At 34.6% G+C, this 24,159-nt stretch overlaps 1 protein-coding gene across 1 annotated transcript in view; it reads right to left on the bottom strand.

Moving 5' to 3' along the window:
• Window positions 1-425: 425 nt before the first annotated feature.
• AGTPBP1 (ATP/GTP binding carboxypeptidase 1) overlaps window positions 426-24,159 on the bottom strand; it is a 158,578-nt gene continuing 134,844 nt past the window's right edge. The window contains exons 23-25 of the mRNA XM_052644987.1: window positions 17,881-18,057; window positions 13,904-14,064; window positions 426-600 (exon numbers count right to left, since the gene is read on the bottom strand). Of these exons, the coding sequence (XP_052500947.1) occupies window positions 426-600; window positions 13,904-14,064; window positions 17,881-18,057 (513 nt within the window). The remainder of the gene's footprint in view (window positions 601-13,903; window positions 14,065-17,880; window positions 18,058-24,159) is intronic.

Raw genomic sequence — 24,159 nt, forward strand, 5'->3', positions numbered from 1 at the left:
TCCTTACACAAACACATCTACAGGAATCCATGTACATATATATTAGTTTTCAGTAACAGGATTCTCAACAACTCTGGAATTTAGACTTTATATTCTCACGCACTTCAAAATTATCCATTTGATGCAGGATATATAATCCTAAGATTAAAAACTCATGCAGTGACACTCAGGGTTTTTTTTAAAAAGTAAATCCAATATTTGATACTTCAATGCTATGTAAAGTGCATTGAAAATCTAAAATAAAACAAGTGCCAATTTTATCAGGAATTAATAACATATTTATTGTCTTGAAACCAAACAGGTCCAAGATGCTTTCCATCTTTCTGAGTCAGCTTTCTATAAAGTCATTTCTCTCAAACTTCCTATGTAACAAAAACCAAGATATTTCATTTCTTCTTTGCAATTAATAAGTGATGGCAAAGGGTTCAAGATAGGTATGTTCTTGATTCAGAGTCAGAAAGTACTTCTTCTTGGGCAGAAGGTTCATAGTCTCCTGTGTTTTCAGCCAGTTCAATATCTAAGTCATCATTACTTTCTGCACTGTAATCAACTTCTTCAAGGAATCGAGGTTCATCTTCATCCAAAACATAAGTGGTGGGGCTGTAGCCAAAGCATACAGAACACACAAGACTTAGTTAGGTTACAAGGCTTTAAAACAAGATTATTTTACTATACTGGACTAACTTTGATTTCAGTATAATGCAAGCAGTAATTTGGGTTTATTTTTAAAATGTTATCCAAATGAACAAATTAAGACATTTGTAATAGCTGAAAATAATTGCATTGATAATATAGGGCGAAATGCTAACTTTTAATTATCTGACAAGAGTATCAATATATATCCTACAATAGATAGCTAAAAAAAAAAAAGGACTCTCTCAGTGGGTTACTTCATGGAAGGATTTCATCAATTTGTAGGCTTAGGAGTTTATTTTGATCACTATAAATCAAGTAAAGATAATTTCAAGAAGCTTTATAAGAAACTGTGGTATCTAATTGGTTCCTCCAGTAATACCCTGAAACCACTTATTCTAAGTCTATAATCATTTGCCATAAGAACAGCCCATATACCCATCCTCTCAGACTCCACTGGTCAAGAATAAAAATAAAAACAAGGGAACATTCCATACCCAGATTAATTACTTTCCCTTGGGACACAGAAGATATTTGCTTAAAAGCGCTAAGTGCTTCTAAATATTTCATTAGGTAGGCTGTTTGGGATTAAGGCAATCCTTCCACTAGGTAACATAGTCTTTCCTCTTCAAAAAAAATCACATATTCTGATTTCTCCCCATTTGGGAGACTTTACACACACACACACACACACACACACACACACACACACACACACACACAATCAAAGAAACATTACAGAAATGTCTCAATATCCCCCCTTTGTGACCAAAATGACCTAAATTTCATATAGATCTATGTTTGTTTATAACCTACCTACTTCCAAAAAAGAATTTTCTATTGCTGATGCAATTAAAAGCTATAAAATCAGATAATAAAAAGGGAACAATAATATTTTCAAATGAGCAGAGAAGCTGATGTTATTAGGCACCGAAAATGAAAGAATTCCTGCAACTGAATACTAAATTCAGTTCAAATATCTGAAGTTTAAACAGAAAAGACAAGTTAATGGATTATATGGTTCTAATTTTATGAGAAGGCAAACCTCATCTGATGAGAGTATCATTTTTCCTAGAATTGTTTTAATATTGCTCATTAAAGGAAAGAGAAAAATATACTGCAAAATCAACTTGCTCTTGTATAGTAAACTTCCTCTTAAACGTTCAGAGCTTGCACCATGACACAGTAGTACTGATAAATCAGGCTGAGTGGTTTGGAGGATTGTATAAGACTTTACAACACATCTAATGTTCATAAGAACAATTTCATTGTTACACAACTAAAATATCATAACTCTGTTAGGATTTCAGGAAAAAAAGTTGAATTAATTATTTGCCTTTAAAACGACAATTATTCTTTTACTTTCAAAAACCTATGATTCATTCTATTTTGACCATGGTGCTTCAAATTTTCAGGGTGTTTTTCTCTCTCTGCAATTTTTTTGAAGAGTTTGAGCAGATAGGTGTTAGTGCTTCTCTGGCCCTGGGCTTTTGTTTGCTGGAAGATTTTTCATCACAGTTTTTATTTCAGAGCTTGTGATTGGCCTGTTCATATTTTGTCTTCAGTGCTTGTGATTAGTCTGTTCATATATGTTTTCCTGGTTCAGTCTTGGAAGGTTGTACTTTTCTAAGAATCGGTCCATTTCTTTCAGGCTGTCCATTTTATTGGCATATAGTTGCCTGTAGTAGTCTCTTATGATGTTTTGTATTTCTGTGGTATCAGTTGTAACTTCTTTTTCATTTCTAATGTTATTGACTTGAGTATTCTCTTTTTTCCCTGATGAATCTGGCTAATGGTTTGTCAAGTTTGTTCATCTTCTCAAAGAACCAGCTTTTAGTTTTATTGATCTTTGCTACTGTTTTCTTCATTTCTTTTTCACTTATTTCTGCTGACCTTTAGGATTTATTTCCTTCTACTAATTTTGTGTGTTTTTTGTTCTTTTTCTAGCTGCTTTAGGTATAAGGTTAGGCTGATTATTTGAGGATTTTCTTGTTTCTTGAGGTAGGCTTGTATTATTTTAAACTTCTCACTTAGTACTGCTTTTGCTGAATCCCATAGGCTTTGGGTTGTGTTTTTGTTGTCATCTGTTTCTAGATGTTTTTTCATTTCCTCTTTGACTTCCTTCAGTGACCTCGTGGTTATTTAGAAGCGTATTGTTTAGCCTCCATGCATTTTTCTTTTTTTTACAGTTTTCTCCCTGTAATTGACATCTAATTTCATAGCATTGTTTTAAAAAAAATGCTTGATATGATTTAAATTTTCTTAAATTTACCAAAGCTTGATTTGTGACCCAAGATGTAATCTTTCCTTAAGAATGTTTTATGTGCTCTAGAGGAAAAACATCTATTTTGCTGCTTCTGAATGGAATATCCTGATGATATCAATTAGGTCCATCTGATCTAATGTGTTATTTAAGGCTTATGTTTCCTTATTAATTTTCTGTTTGGATGATCTGTCCATTGGTGTGACTTAAGTGTTATAGTCCCCCACTATTATTTGTGTTACTGTTGACTTCCCCTTTTATAGCTGTTAGCATTTGCCTTGTTTATTGAGGTGCTCCTTTGTTGGGTGCAGATATGTTTATAACTGTTATATCTTCTTCTTGGATTGATTCCTTGATCAACAATTACTGTTCTTCCTACATAACAGTCTTTATTCTAAAGTCTATGTTATCTGGGATGAGTACTGCTACTCCAGCTTTCTTTGGATAACCATTTGCATGGAATATTTTTTTCTAGCTCCTCACCTTCAGTCTGTATTGTTTGCCTAGGTCTGAAGTGGGTCTCCTGTACATAGCATATGTATGGATCTTGCTTTTGTATCCAATCAGCCAGTCTGTGTCTTTTGTTTGGAACATTTAATTCATTTACATTTAAAGTAATTACTGATATTATGATCCTATTACCATTTACTTTATTGTTTTGGGTTTGTCTTTGCAGGTCTTTTCTTTCTCCTGTGTTTCCTGCCCAGAGAAGTTTCCTTAGTACTTGTAAAGCTGGTTTGGAGGGTGCTGAATTCTCTTAACTTTTGCTTGTCTGTAAAGCTTTTGATTTCTCTGTTGAATCTGAATGAGATCCTTGCTGGGCAGAATGATCTTGGTTGTAGGTTTAGTGATTTGCTAGGAAGATTTACAAGATTTAGCACAGAGTTATATTCAAAGCTATTACTTATTACACTGAAGATATACAAAGCAAAATCAACCAAGAGAAAAGGTGCATGGGGCAAAGTCCAGAGGAAATCAAAGCCCAGCAAGAGCCACAGCCAAGAGGTAGAGTAGTCATCAAAGCTTTCAGCAATGTCAAAAGAATGGAGGCAAAAGCTGGAGTTCCAGGCTGCCAAGTTTCCTGGAAGAAAGGAGTTACAGAGATGTGACACCCAACGGTTTTTCTTTAGTGGCATTTGACAAATTCTTAAAATACACAGAGCAAGAAGCTGAAAAGCAAAGCAGAAAGCAGCAAAACAAATACAACAGAAAATAACAGAATTTGGGGCAGTCTTGTGAGAAACCCTGGGCCTACAACTGTGACCTCTGCAAGGGGACACTTATAAAGGGGACAGGGACAAATGAAGAATTACACGCTTCATAAGTTTTACAAACCTACATCAAATCAGCTCAGTTCCTCACTAGATTGGGGAAATCTGCCCTACACTATAGCCTGTCAGAGGAGAGACTGAATCCTCTTCAAATGAATATGTGCTCTTCCTTTATTCTAACAGCCTTATTTTGAAGTTTCAAATAGACACCTATGTAAGAAGAATAATTTTATTCTTTTTCTTGTTTGTTTTTTTTTTTTGATGTGTACTGTTTTTTTTTTTTTAAAAAAGTCTTTATTAAATTTGTTACAACATTGCTTCTGTTTTATGTTTTGTTTTTTGGTGATGAGGCATGTGGAATCTTAGCTCCTCGACCAGATATCAAACCCATACCCCACTGGAAATGCTGCTTAATGGTATGAGGGTCTCCTCTGGGCAGATGATTTAAAAAAAAATGGTATTAGACAGAGGTGATTGGAAATATTGTGAACATACTAAATGCCATTAAACTGTTCATTTTAAAATGGTATATTTTATCCTACGTGAATTTCATCTCAATTATAAAAAATCCAAACACTAATTGATTATAAGATAGTAAATAGGCTTCATTTTAAACATGGCTGTATTTTTAATTACAATAAAACACTGTGTAGAGTTTGGTATTTTTCAACTTTACTTTCTCATAATGTTTTAAAACATACTTAAACTTAAAATCATACACTTATTATCCTGAAATTTAGTCACCATCACAAATCCTAATGAGAAATATTATTAACTGTTTTAAATAAGTAAGTGTTAAGTGTTAGTCGCTCAGTCGTGCCCAACTCTTTGCGACCCCATGGACTGCAGCCCTCCAGGCTCCTCTGTACATGAGATTTTCCAGGCAAAGATACTGGAGTGGGTTGCCATTTCCTTCTGCAGGGGATCTTCCCAACCTAGGGATCGAACCCTGGTCTCTTGCACTGCAGGCAGATTCTTTACCAATGGAGCTACAAGGGAAGCCCATTCACTGTTTTACTAGTTCTCAAATCCTTTAAAAAAGGGTCACTAAAAATACTGTTTCATACTGTTAAGTTATGAGCAACCTAGATAGCATATTCAAAAGCAGAGACACTACTTTGCCAACAAAGGTCCGTCTAGTCAAGGCTATGGTTTTTCCTGTGGTCATGTATGGATGTGAGAGTTGGACTGTGAAGAAGGCTGAGCGCCGAAGAATTGATGTGTTTGAACTGTGGTGTTGGAGAAGACTCTTGAGAGTCCCCTGGACTGCAAGGAGATCCAACCAGTCCATTCTGAAGGAGATCAGCCCTGGGATTTCTATGGAAGGAATGATGCTAAAGCTGAAACTCCAGTACTTTGGCCACCTCATGTGAAGAGTTGACTCATTGGAAAAGACTCTGATGCTGGGAGGGATTGGGGGCAGGAGGAGAAGGGGACGACAGAGGATGAGATGGCTGGATGGCATCACTGACTCGATGGACGTGAGTTTGAGTGAACTCCGGGAGTTGGTCATGGGACAGGGAGGCCTGGCGTGCTGCAATTCATGGGGTCGCAAAGAGTCACACACGACTGAGCGACTGAACTGAACTGAATTGAAAAATACTGTTTAATAGTTCAGCTAACAGATAAAAACACTTTTGCTGGGGACTGCCCTGGTGGTCCAAAGATTTAAGACACTACACTCCCAATGCAAGCAGCCAAGGTGTGATCCCTGGTTAGGAAGCTACGGCCTGCATGCTGTAACAGCCCACAAATGGCAATGAAAATCCCAAGTGCTGCAACTAAGACCCAGTGCAGCCAAATTAAAAAATTTTTGCTAAGTTCAAAAACACTATGTGGCTGTGTATGGCTGGGCCACTCAAGATGGCTTTACTCCTGCTCTGTGTACATCCCTGCTCAAGGAGTCCTTGCCTCACCCACAGCCTCTTCACATGATTAACCTTCCCTCTTAATCATAAAGCCTAATCAATAACTTGCCCCACTTCCCATCCCTCCACTCCTGGCTAGTGACTATTCTACTTTTTGGATCAGAATGGCTCCAGCTCAGTTTAGTTGCTCAGTCATGTCTGACTCTTTGTGACCCCATGGACTGAAGCATGCCAGGCCTCTCTTGTCCATCACCAACTCCCAGAGTTCACTCAAACTCATGTCCATTGAGACAGTGATGCCATCCAACCATCTCATCTGTCATCCCCTTCTCCTCCAGCCTTCAATCCTTCCCAGCATTAGGGTCTTTTCTAATGAGTCAGCTCTTTGCATCAGGTGGCCAAAGTATTGGAGTTTCAGCTTCAGCATCAGCCCTTCCAATGAATATTCAGGACTGATTTCCTTTAGGATGGACTGGCTGGATCTCCTTGCAGTCCAAGGGACTCTCAAGAGTCTTCTCCAAGACCACAGTTCAAAAGCATCAATTCTTCGGTGCTCAGCTTTCTTTATACTCCAACTCTCACATCCATACATGACCATAGGAAAAACCATAGCTTTGACTAGATGGACCTTTGTTGGCAAAGTAATGTCTCTGCTTCTTAATATGCCGTCTAGGTTAGTCACAACTCTTCTTCCAAGGAGTAAGCTTCTTTTAATTTCATGGCTGCAGTCACCATCTGCAGTGATTTTGGAGCCCCCCAAAAATAAAGTCTGTCACTGTTTCCACTGTTTCCCCATCTATTTGCCATGAAGTGATGGGACGAGATGCCATGATCTTAGTTTTCTGAATGTTGAGGCTTAAGAATGGCTCCACCCACTATTAATAGTTTATCAAAGTGGTGATGAGGAACAGGCCCTCCCTCTCTGGTTTCCCTAGTAACTGACGAGACAACCTGACACCAATTCCCTGTAAAACTGGTAACACCCACCCCCACCACCATAGCAAAAACTGCTCCTTGTCCTACCCACTGTCTGCTCTCCAGGACCTTACATCAGGCATGTTAGAACTCACTATCAAAGAAAACCACTGATCTCTGTAGTTATCTCTGGGTGCTTTATTTGGTCTTACTGCTGGGCAACTATAAGAATTGCAGGCCTGTAGGGTGCAGCCCAACAAGGTTTAAGTTCTTAAATGACTTTCACCTACATCTCCAGCTTTGACCTAAAAGAAATACACCCCCTAGGAAAGATATAAGGCAGACTTAGTGTTGTATGAAATGGAATTTTTATTATACAGCAAATGCAATTGGGTAAAATTAAAGTGATTTGTGTGTGGTAATTTCCAACAAATGCCCTAACAATATAAAATATAATTAAATTATAATTTCTTTTCGTTTCACTGAAAAAAAAGTTGTATAACTTATGATAAACATAGTGGATCTCAAAAGCCACTAGGATGACAGAAAAAAATAACTTTTTAAAAAGGATAAATACATAAAAAAAAGAAAACTGAAGAGATAATAGCAAAGATGAGATATCAACAAAATGTTGGAAAATGGAAGAAGATGGATGAAAACAGGAGGCTTGAGTTCTAACTTGCTCCACTTTGCTGAGCATCTACAGAAGGGGAGGCCAAGGAAAAAAGTGCCAATTTGTATTACAAAGCACTAGAAAAGTTCAGGAATTGAAGATAATGGTTATCAGGGGAAACTGAAAATAGAATTGGTAAAAAGGCTTTATAAGAGCAATCAGACCTTTAGATCTCCTTGCTTAGGCCATCCCTAATCCAAATAGAAGGAAGCTGACTTTTCAAAGATGTTTTATCAGAGACGCTATTCACTTAAGAGTCAAAAGGCAGAAAGGGGGAAAAGTGAGAAGAGTAAGTAAAAGCCTCCTCTAAATAAGTTCTACTGGGCTCCCACAATGCTGGACTTAAAAGCCTGGGCAAAGTTTATCAATTTTTAAAAAATCATTCTCCTGTTTTGGATGGTGAAAATCTGTGTTCTCATTGTGAGAGCTTTATATGAATCTGTACATGTATAACACATAAAACTGTACAACAGCAACAAAGGAAAAGGTCAACCTTATTGTATGATAATTATAAAAACAAAATATTAAAAATAAATAAATAAATAAAAGGGAAGATTATTAAAAAAAAATCATTCTCCTGAGTCTTTTTTTTTTGAGAGTTTCTTTCCCTCTAATCTCCCCTTAATTCATTGCAATTAAGAATTTTGTGTGTGTGTGTGATCTTACACTGTTGATTTTTATTTTTAATTAATTTATATTTTAATTGGAGGATAATTATAATATTGTGGTGGTTGTTTGCCATACATCAACATGAATTGGCCACAGGTATACATGTGCCCCCCCAAGCTAATCCCCCTTCTCCACCCTATCTCAGAGCACTGGCTTTGGGTACCCTGCTTCACACATCAAACTTCCACCGTCATCTATTTTACATATGGCAATATACATGCTTCAGTGCTACTCTCTCAAATGATCCCACCCTCACCTTCTCCCACTGAGTCCAAAAGTTTGTTTTTTACATCTGTGTCTCCTTTGCTGCCTGCATGTAGAATCATCAGTACCGTCTTTCTAAATCCCATATATATGTGTTAATATGCAGTAGCTGTCCTTCTCTTTCTGACTTGCTTCACTCTGTATAGTAGGCTCTAGGTTCATCCATCTCATTAGAACTGACTCAAATGTGTTCCTTTTTATAGCTGAGTGATATTCCATTGTGTATATGTACCACAACTTCTTTATCCATTCATCTGCTGATGAACATCTAGGTTGTTTCCATGCCCTGCTGCTGCTAGCTATTGTAAATACTGCTGCAATGAACACTGGGACATATGTCTCTTTCAATTCTGGTTTCCTACACACTGTTCTCCACAGTGGCTGTACTAGTTTGCATTCCCACCAACAGTGTAAGAGGGTTCCCTTTTCTCCACACCCTCTCCAGCATTTATTGCTTGTAGACTTTTGGATATAGCCATTCTGACCTGTGTGAAATGATACCTCATTGTGGTTTTGATTTGCATTTCTCTAATAGTGAGTGCTGTTAAGCATTTTTTCATGTGTTTATTAGTTATCTGTATGTCTCTTTGAAGAAATGTCTGTTTAGTTCTTTGGCCCACTTTTTGATTGGGTTGTTCATTTTTCTGGTATTGAGCTGCATGAGCTGCTTATATATTTTGGAGATTAATTTGTCAGTTGTTTCATTTGTTATTATTTTCTCCCATTCTGAAGGCTGTCTTTTCACCTTGCTTATAGTTTCCTTCATTGTACAAAGGCTTTTAAATTTAATTAGGTCCAATTTGTTTATTTTTGTTTTTATTTCCATTACTCTAGGAGGTAGGTCATAGCGGATCTTGCTGTGATTTATGTCAGAGAGTGTTCTGCCTACGTTTTCCTCTGAGAGTTTTATAGTTTCTGTTCTTACAGTTAGGTCTTTAATCCATTGTGAGCTTTTATCTTTCAATTTGTTAATTTGGTGTATCATACTGATTGATTTGAAGATATTAAAGAATCCTTGCATCCCTGGAATAAAGCACACTTGATAACAATATATAATCTTTTTAATATGGTGTTGGAGTCTGTCTGCTAGGATTTTGTTGAGGATTTTTATATCTATGTTCATCATTGATATTGGCCTGTAGTTTTCTTTTTTTGTGGCATCTTTGTCTAGTTTTGGTAGAAGGGTGATGGTGGTGGCCTTGTAGAATGATTTGGGGAGTATTCCTTCCTCTGCAAATTTTTTTGAAGAGTTTAAGTAGTATAGGTGGTAGCTCTTCTATAAATTTTTGGTAGAATTCACCTGTGAAGCCCTCTGGTCCTGGGCTTTTATGGGTTGGAAGATTTTTTTATTACAGTTTTTATTTCTGTGCTTGTGATTGGTCTGTTCAAATTTTCTATTTCTTCCTGGTTCAGTTTTGGAAGGTTATACTTTTCTAAGAATTTGTCCATTTCCCCCAAGTTATATATATGGAATTCTACTACATATTAAGTCAGACAGACCTGACAAGATATATAGCACATAATTTCCAACAGATTAAAAAAAAGCATATTCTTCTCAGGCACATATGGAACATTATGCAGGGTAAATCATATCTTAGCCGACAAACAAGTCTTAATTAAGTTAAGAAAACCAAAATCATATTAAGCCCAACCACAACAATACAAAATTCAAAATCAATTGGGAATTCCCTGGCAGTCCAGTGGTTAGGACTCTGCACTCTCAATGCTGAGGGCCTGGGTTCAATTGCTGGTTTTGGAAATAAGATCCGACAAGTTGTATGGTGTTGTCAGAAAAGAAAAGTAGAAATCAATTAGGAAAACTGGAAAACTCACAAATATGTGGAGATTACACATGTTCCTGAACAACCAATGAGTAAAAGAGAAATAAAAAAATATCTTGTGAGAAGTAAAAATGGAAATACAACATACCCAAACTGACAACATGCAGCAACATCATTTCTAAGAGGGAAGTTTATAACAATAAAGGTCTACATGAAGAAAAAAGAAATCTCAAATAAACAACCCAATTTTACATCTCAAGGAACTAGAAAAATAAGAATAAATAAGCCTAGAGTTAGCAGAAGGTAGAAAATAACAAAAATCAGACAGACATAAATAAAATGGAGACTAAAAAGATAAAAAGATCCATGAAATCTAGAATTAATTTTTTTTAGAAAAGAATGAACTGTTAAGACTTCCTAAAAAAAAATGGAGTAATTATAAATGAAAGAGACATCACAAAAGATACATAAAAAAATACAGAGACTCATAAGAGATTACTATGAACAATTATACACCAACAAATTGCACAACCAAGAACAAATGGAAAAAATTCCTAGAAAGATACAACCTACCAAGACTGAATCATGAAGAAATAAATAGAAAATCTGAACAGAGCAATTATGAGTGAAGAGACTGCATCAATACTCAAAAGCCTCCCAAGAAAGAAAATCCCAGGAGCAGATGGTTTCAATGAATTCTACCAACCATTTAAGGAATAAATAATAGCAATTATTTTCAAACTCTTCCCAAATTAAAAGAGGAGGGAACAATTCCAAATTCATTGTATAAGGTTAGCATTATCCTAAATATCAAAGTCAGAGAAAGAACTTAAAAAAAAAAAAAAACTATAGGTTAATATCCCTGATGAACTTAGAAGCGAAAGTCCTCAATAAAATGTATTAGGAAATCAAATTCAACAATACATTAAAAGACTCATATATAAATCTTGATCACCTTGCATCCTTGATCACCTTGCACTCTTGTTCAACATATGCAAATTAATTAATGTGATTTACCACATTAACAAAACAAAGGCTAAAAATCATATAATCATCTCAACAGATGCAGAAAAGCATTTGACAAAATTCATCATCCATTCATTCAACTCTCAACATACCAGGTAAAGAGAAAATGCACTCTTGCATAATAAAAGTTAATACAACAAGCCCACAGCTAACCATGAAATACTAAAAGCTTTTCTTCTAAGATAAGGAACAAAGAAAGGATGCCCACTCTCACCATAGTACTGGCTTAAGCAATTAGACAAGAAAAGAAATAAAAGTCACCCAAATAAGAAAGGAAAAAGTAAATTTTCTCTATTTGCAATAGACAAGACATCATATAGCATCCATAAAAATACCACCAGCTGCATTTCTATACACTAACAATGAAACATCAGGAACAGAAATCAAGAAAACAATTTCACTTACTATAGCATCAAAAACAAGTTAGCAATAAATTAGCCAATAAAGTGGAAGATCTGTACACTAAAAACCATTAAGACACTGTACTCTTATGTTCAAAGCAGTATTATTCATATAGTCAAAGTATGAAAACTATCTGACCATCGACAGATGAATGAATAAGGAAAATGCAGATAGATATTATGAAAAGCTATGACAAACCTAGGCAGCATATTAAAAAGCAGAGATAATACTTTGCCAACAAAGGTCTGTCTAATCAAAGCTATGGTTTTACCAGTAGTCATGTATGGATATGAGAGTTGGACCATAAAGAAAGCTGACCACCGAAGAATTGTTGCTTTCAAACTGTGGTGTTGGAGAAGACTCTTGACAGTCCCTTGGACTTGTCCATCCTAAAGGAAATCAGTCCTGAATATTCACTGGAAGGACTGATGCTGAAGCTGAAGATCCAATACTTGGCTACCTGATGTAAAGAACTGACTCCCTGATGCTGGAAAAGACTGAAGTCAGGAGGAGAAGGGGACAACAGAGGATGAGATGGTTGGTTGGCATCACCGACTCAATGGACGTGAGTTTGAGCAAGCTCTGGGAGCTGGTCATGGACAGCGAAGCCTGGCATGCTGCAGTCCATTAGGTCTCAAAGACTTGGACATGACTGAGCAACTGAACTGAACTGATATAATGGAATATTATTCAGCCTTTAAAAAAAGGAAATCTTTTCATTTGCTACAACATGGATGAAACTGGAGGGCATTACACTAAGTGAAATAAGCCAAACAAAGAGAAATACTGCTTGGTGTCATTCACATGTGAAATGTGAAAAAAAAAAAAAAATTGAAACAACTCATAGAAACAGAGTGGCAAAGTGGTTGCCAATGGGTAGGAGGCAGGCAGAGGAGGCAATAGGGGGAGGTAAAAATAATACAAACTTTCAGTTGTTGAGATAAATAAGGTCTGAGGAAGTAATGAATAACATGGTGACTATACTAGATAATGCTGCATTGTGTAATTGAAATTTGCTATGAGAGCAGAACTGAAAAATATTTCCCAACACACATACACAAAAGTAAATGTGTGATGTGATGTATGGACATGTTAATAACTGAATGGGGAAATCCTTTCACAGTGTATACATATATATACCAAATCATCACATTATATACTTTAAATATCTTACAATTTTATTTGTGAATTTTACCTCCATAAAGAGGTAACACCAACAATGAAACATTAGGAACAGAATCAAAAGTACGTAAAATAAATGAAAAGGAAGCTTCTAAACATCAATGAGAACAACTTTATGCATGTTTATTGAATAAATAAATATATTTGTAATTATTTCCATTATTGTTTACCAAGTGTTTTGAAGTGTAGAGAATGCAGGTAATCACTATCTCAGTTATAACATTATATAAAAATAGAGTTCTAATTAATGTTTTACTACACTTAAAACTGCTAAGTTGATACATACAACAGAGCCTGGCAATAAATTAACAAATCTGATGTCAATGTCTACCAACAAAAATCATGAAGATTCTATAAAATGGGACTATTTCTAACTATATGTATCAAACTATAAAATGCTAAACTCTAGTATTATGATTAAGAAATATGACATCAAATTATGTCTGAGCCTGTATCTGATCTAAATTTACATACATTGAATTTTAGGAGCAAAAGATTACCTACTTAGAAAAATACTTGTCACATGTAGTTAAATTTTCAGAGTGATACTAAATTAGCTGTTTCTAGCAGATGTTACCAGAAGATATTGGAAAGCTATTTGATGTGTATAGATTATCAACAAAATAAAATTTCTTTTGAAGTATGAATTTTGGCTCCAAGCATTCTTAATTTATATATTATCTGATATATGCTTACTTTTGAGTTAAAAGTAAATCATTAAGAGTACTAAAATAGCATTTCAAATATAAAGGTTATTTAAAATTTTATTCAAATACCAATGTTAAAAGAATCAAGAATATTATCACATTTTGGAACATACATTAGATGTGCAAACTTATTTATATAAATTATAAAAATGCTTGACTGTCAAAATCTCTGTGCCTTTCCTCTTACTTAACTATGAAGTCTAACAGCATACTACCATATAACAAAAGAATAACACAAGTGTGTCTTACCTAGTTACTTTGCAGCTTGATTCAATCAAGTCATTCTCAAAGTCAAGCAAGCTGGAAGGTAGATTATATTCCAATGGGGATGTTAGTCTTTTCAAACGCAATAGACCAACACAAAATTTTGCTCCCATCTCTTCCAATTCTCGAGTGCCAATCTGTAAACCCTAGAAGTAAAGCAATAATAAACATGTAACTAGGACATTTGCTATCCTCTGACTATATCTCATTAAAATTACATAAAAGGAATTTGAAGCTATATTAATAAAATAAAAGCCTGTTACTTTGTATGAACCTATAACTCATAAGCACAGTGTCTTAACAATATAAGATTATTTTAAGTCAAAAAAGAAACCATCTTAAAATAAGAATTTCTGAAATGTCTATTCTCATTTACTTTGTGCAAAATATTTTCACCAACACACTGAGAAGGGGGGAAAAAGCAGATAACTATGTTGAAGGTAAGTTATTCTTGGAGCTCATATGTAAAAGTATATTTTTACAAGATCTTGCTAGTACTTGTAATCTACTACTCAGATGCTGACATCGAAATAGTGTTACAATCAAGGCTCCAATCTGTTTACTTGAATATTAGTTTATACATACTTTTTCTACATGATAAATAGAAACCAGTGAGTAAAAAACAAACAAAAGAAAGGTGACTATGTTAAAAAAAAAAAAAAGAATCAAATCTAAGCCAATGAGGCAGAAGTAAACTCTTATGTTTCATGTCAGTTAAGAATGCCCATTTCAAATTTGATCTAATAAAACAAAAATAAAATTTTACCACAACACTTTTTAAACTAATAGTTTCCCAATAAACAATATAAGGTTCAGCAAAAGTTAAACATTACCACATAAGGGATAAAAATTAACTACTGTAAATCAAGATACTATTTATCATTTACTTTTCAGATAAAAATGAAACTCTAAAGTAAATAAAATCCTTATACCAACAAAGGCTGCAGGTGTACATTAAGAGTGAACTTGACTTTCAATGACCATCTAAAACCATACAGCAACTGAAGAGATAAATCATAAAAACTGTTATTTACTCTATGAAGCACATGCCTTTAAAATAATGACTGACTGATTGTTTAAATAGTCTGGCCACCTCCAAATACTCTAGGAAATGTAACCTAACTAACTTTATTAGAAAATGCATTTGCCTTCTTAATCTAAGAGGTTTAGAAAGGCTATGCCTATTCCTGAGTTAGCTCATCGAAAATAAAGAATATTTGAAACCTAAAATTCAGAAATACAAGAAAATTCTTGAGGGTGAAAAGATTTGTTTCTTAAAATATTATCAGACTCACACAACTTATTAGCTAACATTAACAAGTTTGAAAAGTATACATTATGTGGTGGGAGGGGAGGGTGGGGATATATAGGAATTCTGCATTTTACACTCAATTTTTCTGTGAACCTAAAGTTGCTCTTTAAAAAGTTTGCTAGCTAAAAAAGTTTAAAAGAAGTATGTGTTATGATAAAAGGATTGAATTTCATACATAAAAACTTATTTTTAGTAGTAAGACATACTTCTCTCTTTAAGAGTTTTATTAAATCAATGTAACTCTACCAGTGTAAATCACATAAAGTATATCAATATAAATCATATAAAAGAGAAATGACTATTCATTGCATGCCCAGTCACTCAGTCATATCAGACTCTTTGCAACCCCATGGACTGCAGCCCACCAGGCTCCTCTGTTCATGCGATTTTTTTTCATGCAAGAATACTGGAGTGTTGCAATTTCCTTCTCTAGGGGATCTTCCTGACCTAGGAATCGAACTCATGTCTCCTGTGTCTCCTACATTGGCAGGCAGATTCTTACCACTGAGCCACCTGGGAAGTCAACTATTTATTATGTAACCATTTTATTTTTAAAAGTTAAAATTAATAATTTTTATAAAACTCATCTAACATTTTATGTTTCAAAATACATTTTAGATATTTTATGTGGTTTTTTCAATGACCAAATACATTTATCAAAGCAAAAGCGGAACATTTAAAATAACCCAATGAAAGTCTGTAAGTAGAATACAAATCTAATAAGCAAATACTGCTGTTATTATGCCATAGATGATTTCAAGGGGCATTTAAGTTTCAGCCTCCCTGACATCCTCTCTCCCTACCCCCAGAGACTAGTTTCACAGATACTGATGCTTTCAGTTTCCTTTTCCAATCTGACTACATAAAGTATCTCTTTAAGAGAAAGTAATTTACAGTCTGTTTCCCTAAATCACAAAGTACCAGATTTTTTTTTCCTATGGTCATTTACAAAAAGTGACTGTCAAGCTTTTCCCATCCCACACACATACAGTCCACTAAAGCAATAACCATGAGGCACAATTTGCGGGCTGCAGTACTCAAGCTCCTCTCTCACCACAACCATGACTCTGGGAGTCTAGAAGTCACCACTTTACAGTATTTGGAGAGATTTGAAAAGATAGCACATTCTGAAAGAATAGTATTCTGAGGTCAACCTAAAGTCATTAGGGAAAAGTCACTCTCCACAAAGTACTAGAATTTCACCAAGTTCTACCCATCCAGAGCCCCAAAGTTTGAACATCAGTTGTAAAATTTATACCCTTTTTTTTTTGTTGTTTCTGGTTTGTTACAGAATGGAAAAGTCACAAAGCTCTCCACTTAAAGATTCTGGCACCAACCATAATATTTAATATATACTAAATATATATTTAATACTTTATATATAACATTAAATATTTAATATATAACATGTTTAATACTAACCACCTGGAAGATTTTTAAACTCCTTCTAAACCTAAAGCTATAATTGCTTTTATGTGAGATATGTGAAAATCACCATGAGATTCACTGTCCTCTTGTACCACATCAAAAAAAAAGACACAACCAAACAGCGTAACAGTTGTTTTACCTAAGGTCTATTTATTTCCTATGACGTGCTCAATCTTTAAAAAATTCAATGTCACCTAACATTTGTTGTGTGTGTTAGTCACTCAGTCGTGTCCGACTCTGTGTGACCTCATGGACTGTAGCCCGCCAAGCTCCTCATTCCATGGAATTCTCCAGGCACAAATACTGGAGTAGGTTGCCATTCCCTTCTCCAGGGGATCTTCCTGACCCAGGGACCAAACCTGAGTCTCCTGCACTACAGGTGTATCTTTACCCTCTGAGCCACCAAGGAAGTTACTCTTAAATTTACTCTTAAATTTCAAAAGTAAAGTCTGAACTCTCTTCCAATAAAAGCCTATGGCAGCAAAGAAGAGTCTTAGTAAAGAAAAAAAAAATTAGTGAAGGGATATAATTGAAAGGGGTTCTCTGGTGGCTCAGATGATAAAGAATCTGCCTGCAATGTAGGAGACCCAGGTCCGATCCCTGGATTGGGAAGATCCCCTGGAGAAGAGAATGGCAACCCACTCCATTATTACTGCCTGGAGAATTTCATGGACAGAGGAGCCTGGCTGGCTATAGTCCATGGGGTAGCAAAGAGTCGAACACAACTGAACAACTAACAAACACTTCATGCATTTATAAGTCACACATGCACAAAATCTAAATATAAAAAAAAACTTTATAAATAAATGTGTCTATTTCTAGGCTAATGTGTCTATTTCTAAATGTATAAAAATATACTTACATTCAATAAATTTAAATGATAGAACTTTTTATCAGTAATGTACTACCTTCAGAGTTCATTATAAATCATAATCACTAATCACTATTTAAATGTGTACTATACAGTGTACTTTCTTAAAAATTATTACTATAAATAGACTCAACTAAAACTTCCTAAGAACCCAAAGCAACCTATTAGTTCAGAGAATTAAAAGAGAGAGACTGTTCTTAAGACTGCATATGATTCAATTCCATTATTGTGAATTATATATAACTCAGTGTAACAAACATATCATTTAATATATATTTGAAAACTACTAGAGTATATATGAAAGGACAGTCTTGAAATATTTCTATGGCTAGAGATCCTGAGATGTTTTACCTTGTATTTTCCCTGGTCACAGCCACACAAAGTACTCTCCATGGTATAGCTTCTTTGTACTCCTATCTCTCTCCAAACTACAACACGAGCTGTAGATTCTTTAGATTTTTCCACTACGAAGCTACAGCTGCTCATGCAAAATGCTGGGGCAATATGGCTTAGAATCTTAGGCAAAGTCTGCAAAGATAAAAATAATAAAATATTTCAAGAGCTTTCTTTTTAGTCATTAATTTTTTTTAATTTCTTAAAAAAAATTTTTATGAAAGCATAGTCATTACAGCAGTCATGTGGATCTTCTTCGTATATCCCCTGCTATCCAAAACATCAAAATAATCCTTTTACTAAGTCAGATTTTTCTGCTTTCCCAAACAGTAGTCAGAAAACAGAATGAAAAAGTAATATTCATAGTAATAACCAATAAGTGAAATAAAACTATGTAAGAAAACCATGTTTTAAAATATTAAGAAAAACATTTAAAATGAATATGTCATGAAGATGTTTATTCACTTTAGTCATGAAGATGTTTTTTCACTTTAGTCATGAAGATGTTTTGACTAAGAGATTTAACACTGTAAATGTTAATCATCCCTAAATTAATCAATAAAGCTAAGATAATCACAATCTAAATGCCCACATTTTTGCAACTTAAAATTATTCTCAAATTTGCCTGAAAATGAAACACAGAATTCCCTGGAGAATTCTGAATCAAAGGCTATGACTAGAGAACTAATCCAACAGATAAATATATATCTAACAGAAGTTAAATGGTGATACTAGTGTAGGAATAGCACATCTTTAGAGAGAGAGTTCAGAATTAAAGGTATTTGTAAAAGTTAGTACTCTTAGTACTATTATTAGTTAGGAAGATTGATCATTCACAAAATGCTGACACAGCTGCTCAGCCACTGAAGAAAACTAGCTAAAGTCACTTTCTATCAAATTAAACTCTAATGAGATTGAGAATTTAAATTTTAAATTAGTAAGTTAAATTTTTAAATGAAAGTAAAAGCTCTAAAGTAAATATGGAACTCTACTTTAAAAATCTTAGAATGAGAAAAATCTTTTTAAGCCTCAAAAGAAGAAACTACTTTTTAAAAAATCAACAAATATGACAGAAGTTTTAAACTACTGCACATTATAAAAAAAATGTAATATAATACACATGAAGAGTATTTTCAAAACAGTAATTAGGTGACTTATACAAAGCAAAGAGAGAATATGAAAAAGGCCATTTTTTAAAACTAGAGATCATAATTGGATCAAACAAAGGATCAAAAATAGGGATCAAACATAAGAAAAGATACTTGATGTCATATATTTATAATTACAGATACACAAACTAAAACCATCAGATATTTTTTCACCTGGCAAAGGTGACAGTAAGATGTTTATAGAAACGGCACTATCATTCATTGGGGAGTACTGATTTGTACAATCTTTATGAGAGACAATTTGGCAATACTAATGAAGTGGCCAACAAGGGAAAGTGAATAAATACATTATGCTATATCCATATAATAATAACAAAAATACACAATGAAAATCTTGTGTAATTGTCAAAAAGAGACAGAGACAGATATAAAGATGAAAAGATGGGCATCAAACATTATGTAAAAAAAAAAGCTGCTGTGGAGTGTGAAAAAAAATACTAAAACATCATATACTATGTTTACACACACCTATGAATGAATGTGCTTACAGGCAAGTCTCACAATACACATTGTGAAAGTGATTAATTAGTGATTGAGAAAAGATAACTTTTGCTTACTACTTTATATTTGTGGAGTGTTTCTATTTTTAACATGACTCTACTCATTTATTTTGGAAAGGAGATGAAGAGAGGATACCAAAAAGAAAAAGTGCTTTGATGTTCTGCTAAGGGTAGTGGTATGTTACTGAAACCTGTTTTGGAAAATAATCTGGGGTGCTGATTTAGACATAAATAGGGTAGGAGAGACACTGGGACAGAATGAAAAGCAGACAAGATGCAAAGCAAAGATCTCACTTCAATCCCAGGCATACCTCAAAACACACCCACACATGGGAAACAAGGTATGTGACAGACGGCTTTATAGAATCGGCAGAGGAAAGAGGTACTGTGTAATAAATGGCGCTGACACAACTGGTTACATGTGGGGAAACAAAAATTATATCCCTCCATCTCATACAAAAATACATTCCAGACAGAATAAAAACCTAAGTGTGAAAAGCACTTGTAGAGGACAAGTGTTCAGTTTTTCACTGCTGAGTATGATATTAGCATGGGTTTGTCATAAACAGCCTTTATTATGTTGAGATATGTTCTCTCTATGCCAGCTTTGATGAGAATCTTTAACATGAATGGATGAACTTTGTCAAACGCTTTTTTCTGCATCTATTGAGATGATCATGTGATTTTTATCCTTCCTTTTGTTAATGTGGTCGATTACAATGATTGATTTGTGGATTCTCAATCCTTCTTACAATCTTAGAATAAATCCCACTTGATCATGGTGTATGATTCTTTTCATATATTCTTGGATTCAGTTTGCTAATATTTTTTTTTGAGGATTTTTGCATCTACATTAATCAGAGATACTGGCCTATAATCTTTTCTGCAGTGTCTTTGGATTTCAGTATCAGGGCAATGTTGGTTGGCCTCATAGGATGCATTTAGGTGTTCTCTCCTCTTCAGTTTTTTGAAATAGTTTGAGAAAGGTATGTATTACCTCTACTATGTATGTCTGGTAGAATTCCCCTATGAAGTCATCAAGACCTGGACTTCTGTTTGCTAGGTGTTTTTTGATTACTGATTTTACTACTGGTGATCAATCTGTTCAGCTTATTTATTTCTTCCTGATTCAGTTCTGGAAGACTGTATATTTCTAGGAATTTATCCATTTCTCTAGGTCTTCCAATTTTGTTGGCATAAAACTGTTCATAGTTTTCTCTTATGATTTTTTTGTATGTCTATGATATTGGTTGACATTTCTCCTCTTTATTTTGTTTATTGGGACCTCTTCTTAAGGAGTCTGGCTATTTTTTTTTTTTTTAACAACAAAAAAAATTAACTCTTGGCTTCACTGACATTTTCTATTTGAAGGAGATGTGGCAGGGTCTCAATTTTATTTCTGCTCTTTTCATTTCCTTTCTTTTGCTGACTTTGACCTTTCTTCTTTTTGTAATTAATGTGGATAGCAGGTTAGGATGTTTATTTGGGATTTTTCATGTAAAGGATCAAGATCAAACTATAAAAATCTGTTGCTTTTCTATACACTAAAAAACTATCATATAGTTCAGGAATCCAAAGGTAATTACATTCTAGATCTTATAAAAAAAAATCTAGAAATAAACTGAGAACTATACTCTTGACAATCAGAACACTGATGAAGGCAACTGAAGATGATACAAAAAAATGGAAAGACATCCCTGTTCATGAATTGGAAGAAGTAATATTGCTAAACTATCCATATTATTCAAAGCAGTCTACAGATTTAATGCAATCATTATCAAAATACCTAGAATACATAGGGTATTTGTCACAGAAGTGCAACAAATAATCCTAAAATTTATATGGAACCTCAAAGACTGTAGAAGCAATCTTGAGGGGGAAAAAACACTGAGGGTATCACTGACTTCCTGACTTCAGACTATACTACAAAGCTACAGTAATCAAAACAGGATAGTACTGGCACAAACAAACAGACACACATATCAGCAGAACAGAAGAGAGAGCCCAGAAATAAACCAGTAACATATGGCCAATTAATCTATGAGAAAGGAATCAAAAATATACAATAGGGAAAAGACAGTCTCTTCAAAAACTGGTGCTGGAAAAACTGGTTAGCTACATGTAAAAGAGTGAAATTAAAACATTTCCTCCCATCATATGTAAAAATAAACTAAAAATGAATCAAAGACCTAAATTTAAGATCGCATACAATAAAACTCACAAAGATAGGCTGATTCTGACAGGCACTTTGCTCTCTATTTAGTTTACCAGGCTGATTAACCTCCTAGAAGTTAAGTGCTAATTCCAGTTTTCTAAAAACATGAAAAAAGAAAACCGTAAGAAAAATCCAGCTTCCTTATTTCTCTTATGTGAGATATTAGTAGTTTATCTGCTGACTACAAAGATAATAAGATGATCATTGTCAAGAATTTAGTGTCTTCCTTCTCTATCCCTTTTTGAACATGGCCACTGGAACTATCACATGACTCTTCTAGTTATCTTTTTAAAAAAGTTGGTCAACAAGAGGAAGAGACTGCAAATCAAAGTGCTTAAATTTTCAATATTGTTGGAAAAAATGACTCAAAGCATCTGCCCTATAATTAGGGACTTAGGAGAAGGCAATGGCAACCCACTCCAGTACTCTTGCCTGGAAAATCCCATGGATGGAGGAGCCTGGTGGGCTGCAGTCCATGGGGTTGCTAAGAGTCTGACACGACTGAGCGACTTCACTTTCAGTTTTCACTTTCATGACTTGGAGAAGGAAATGGTAACCCACTCCAGTGTCCTTGCCTGGAGAATCCCAGGGACGGGGGAGCCTGGTTGGCTGCAGTCTATGGGGTTGCACAGTGTCAGACATGACTGAAGTGACTTAGCAGCAGCAGCAGCAGTTGAGAGTATTAGGAGTTCTTTGTTTTACTGTTAATAAATAACTTTAAACTTTAATTTAGCAAAGAAGAAGTGAAGTTATTTCGTAGCCTTTTAATTTTGTTTAGTGCTCTATAAGCTTACTACTACTACTGTCCCCTCATGGAGGGGAGTTCTCTTGCTGAAATTTGAACAATAAAAGTATAAAATAAACAGTACAGAAGTTAAATACAGGAGATATTATGAGGCAAAAGCAGTAAAACTCTGCACACAGAAATACATGCCACAGTCTTGTGTAATTATGAAAGGCAAATTACAGATTTGGTACCATGACTATAGTTTTACTCCAGCTCTTTGCCTCTAATAAATAAATAGATTCTGTTATTGATTTGTATATCAGTTTTCTATTGTTTAGACCTTTTAAGCTAGAATCCTGGAGAAGGGAAAGGCTACCCACTCTAGTATTCTGGCCTGGAGAATTCCACAGTCTGTATAGTCCATAGGGTTGCAAAGAGTTGGACACGACTGAGTGGCTTTCCCTTACCTTCACAATAAAACTCACAGCAGAAAACATAGGAAGAACACTTTCACATAAGTAGTAGCAATATTTTTTTTTAATCTGTCTTTTCAGGTAAAGAAAACAAAAGCAAAGATAAATAACTAGAACCTAATTAAATTTAAAAGTTTTTACACAGTAAAGGAAATGACTGACAAAATGAAAAGACAACCTATGTAATGGGAGAAAATATCTGCAAATGACTGAGGGCGTTAATATCCAAAATATATAAATAGTTCATAGAATTAAACATTAAAAAATAAACAACCCAATTAAAAAGTGGGTAGAAAAACCAAATGGACAGAAAATGGGTATTTTTCCAGTGAAGACATACAGATGGCCAACAGGCACATGAAAAGAGGCTCAACATCACTAATTTGTAGAGAAATGCAAATCAAACCCCATGAGCTATCACTTCATCTGGATTATAATGGCCATCATCAAAAATTCTACAAATAGTAAATGCTGGAGAGGGTATGGAGAAAATGGAACCCTCCTACACTGTTGATGGGAATGTAAACTGATTGAGCCGCTAAAGAGAGCAGTGAAAAAACAAAAATAAAGCTACCATATGATCCAGCAATCCTATTCCTGGGCATATACCCAGAAAACATGAAAACTAATTCAAAAAGACACACACATCCCAATGTTTATAGCTGCACAATTTATAATAGCCAAGACATGGAAGTAATCTAAGTGTGCATCAGCAGATGAATGGATAAAGAAGATGTGGTACACATATACAATGGAAAATTGTTCAGCCACAAATAATGAAATTTTGCCATTTGCAACAACATGGCTGGATCTGGAGAATACTATGTTTAGTGAAATAAGTCAGACAGAAAGACAAATACTGTATATTATCATTTATATGTGGAACCCCCCAAAATAAAACAAATGGCTATATATAACAAAACAGAAACAGACCCATAGATATAAAGAAGCTAGTTGTTACCAGTAGTGAGAGGGATGGGGGTAGTGGCAAGATTAGGATAATGTTTTAAGAGATACATACTACTGTGTATACAATAAACAAATAAACAATACAAGGATATACTGTGCAGCACAGAGAATATAGTCAACATTTTATAATGACTTTAAATGGAGCATAATCTATAAAAATACTAAATAACCACATAATGCATCC

The sequence above is a fragment of the Budorcas taxicolor genome, chromosome 8, assembly GCF_023091745.1.
Source record: "Budorcas taxicolor isolate Tak-1 chromosome 8, Takin1.1, whole genome shotgun sequence".
NCBI lineage: Eukaryota > Metazoa > Chordata > Mammalia > Artiodactyla > Bovidae > Budorcas > Budorcas taxicolor.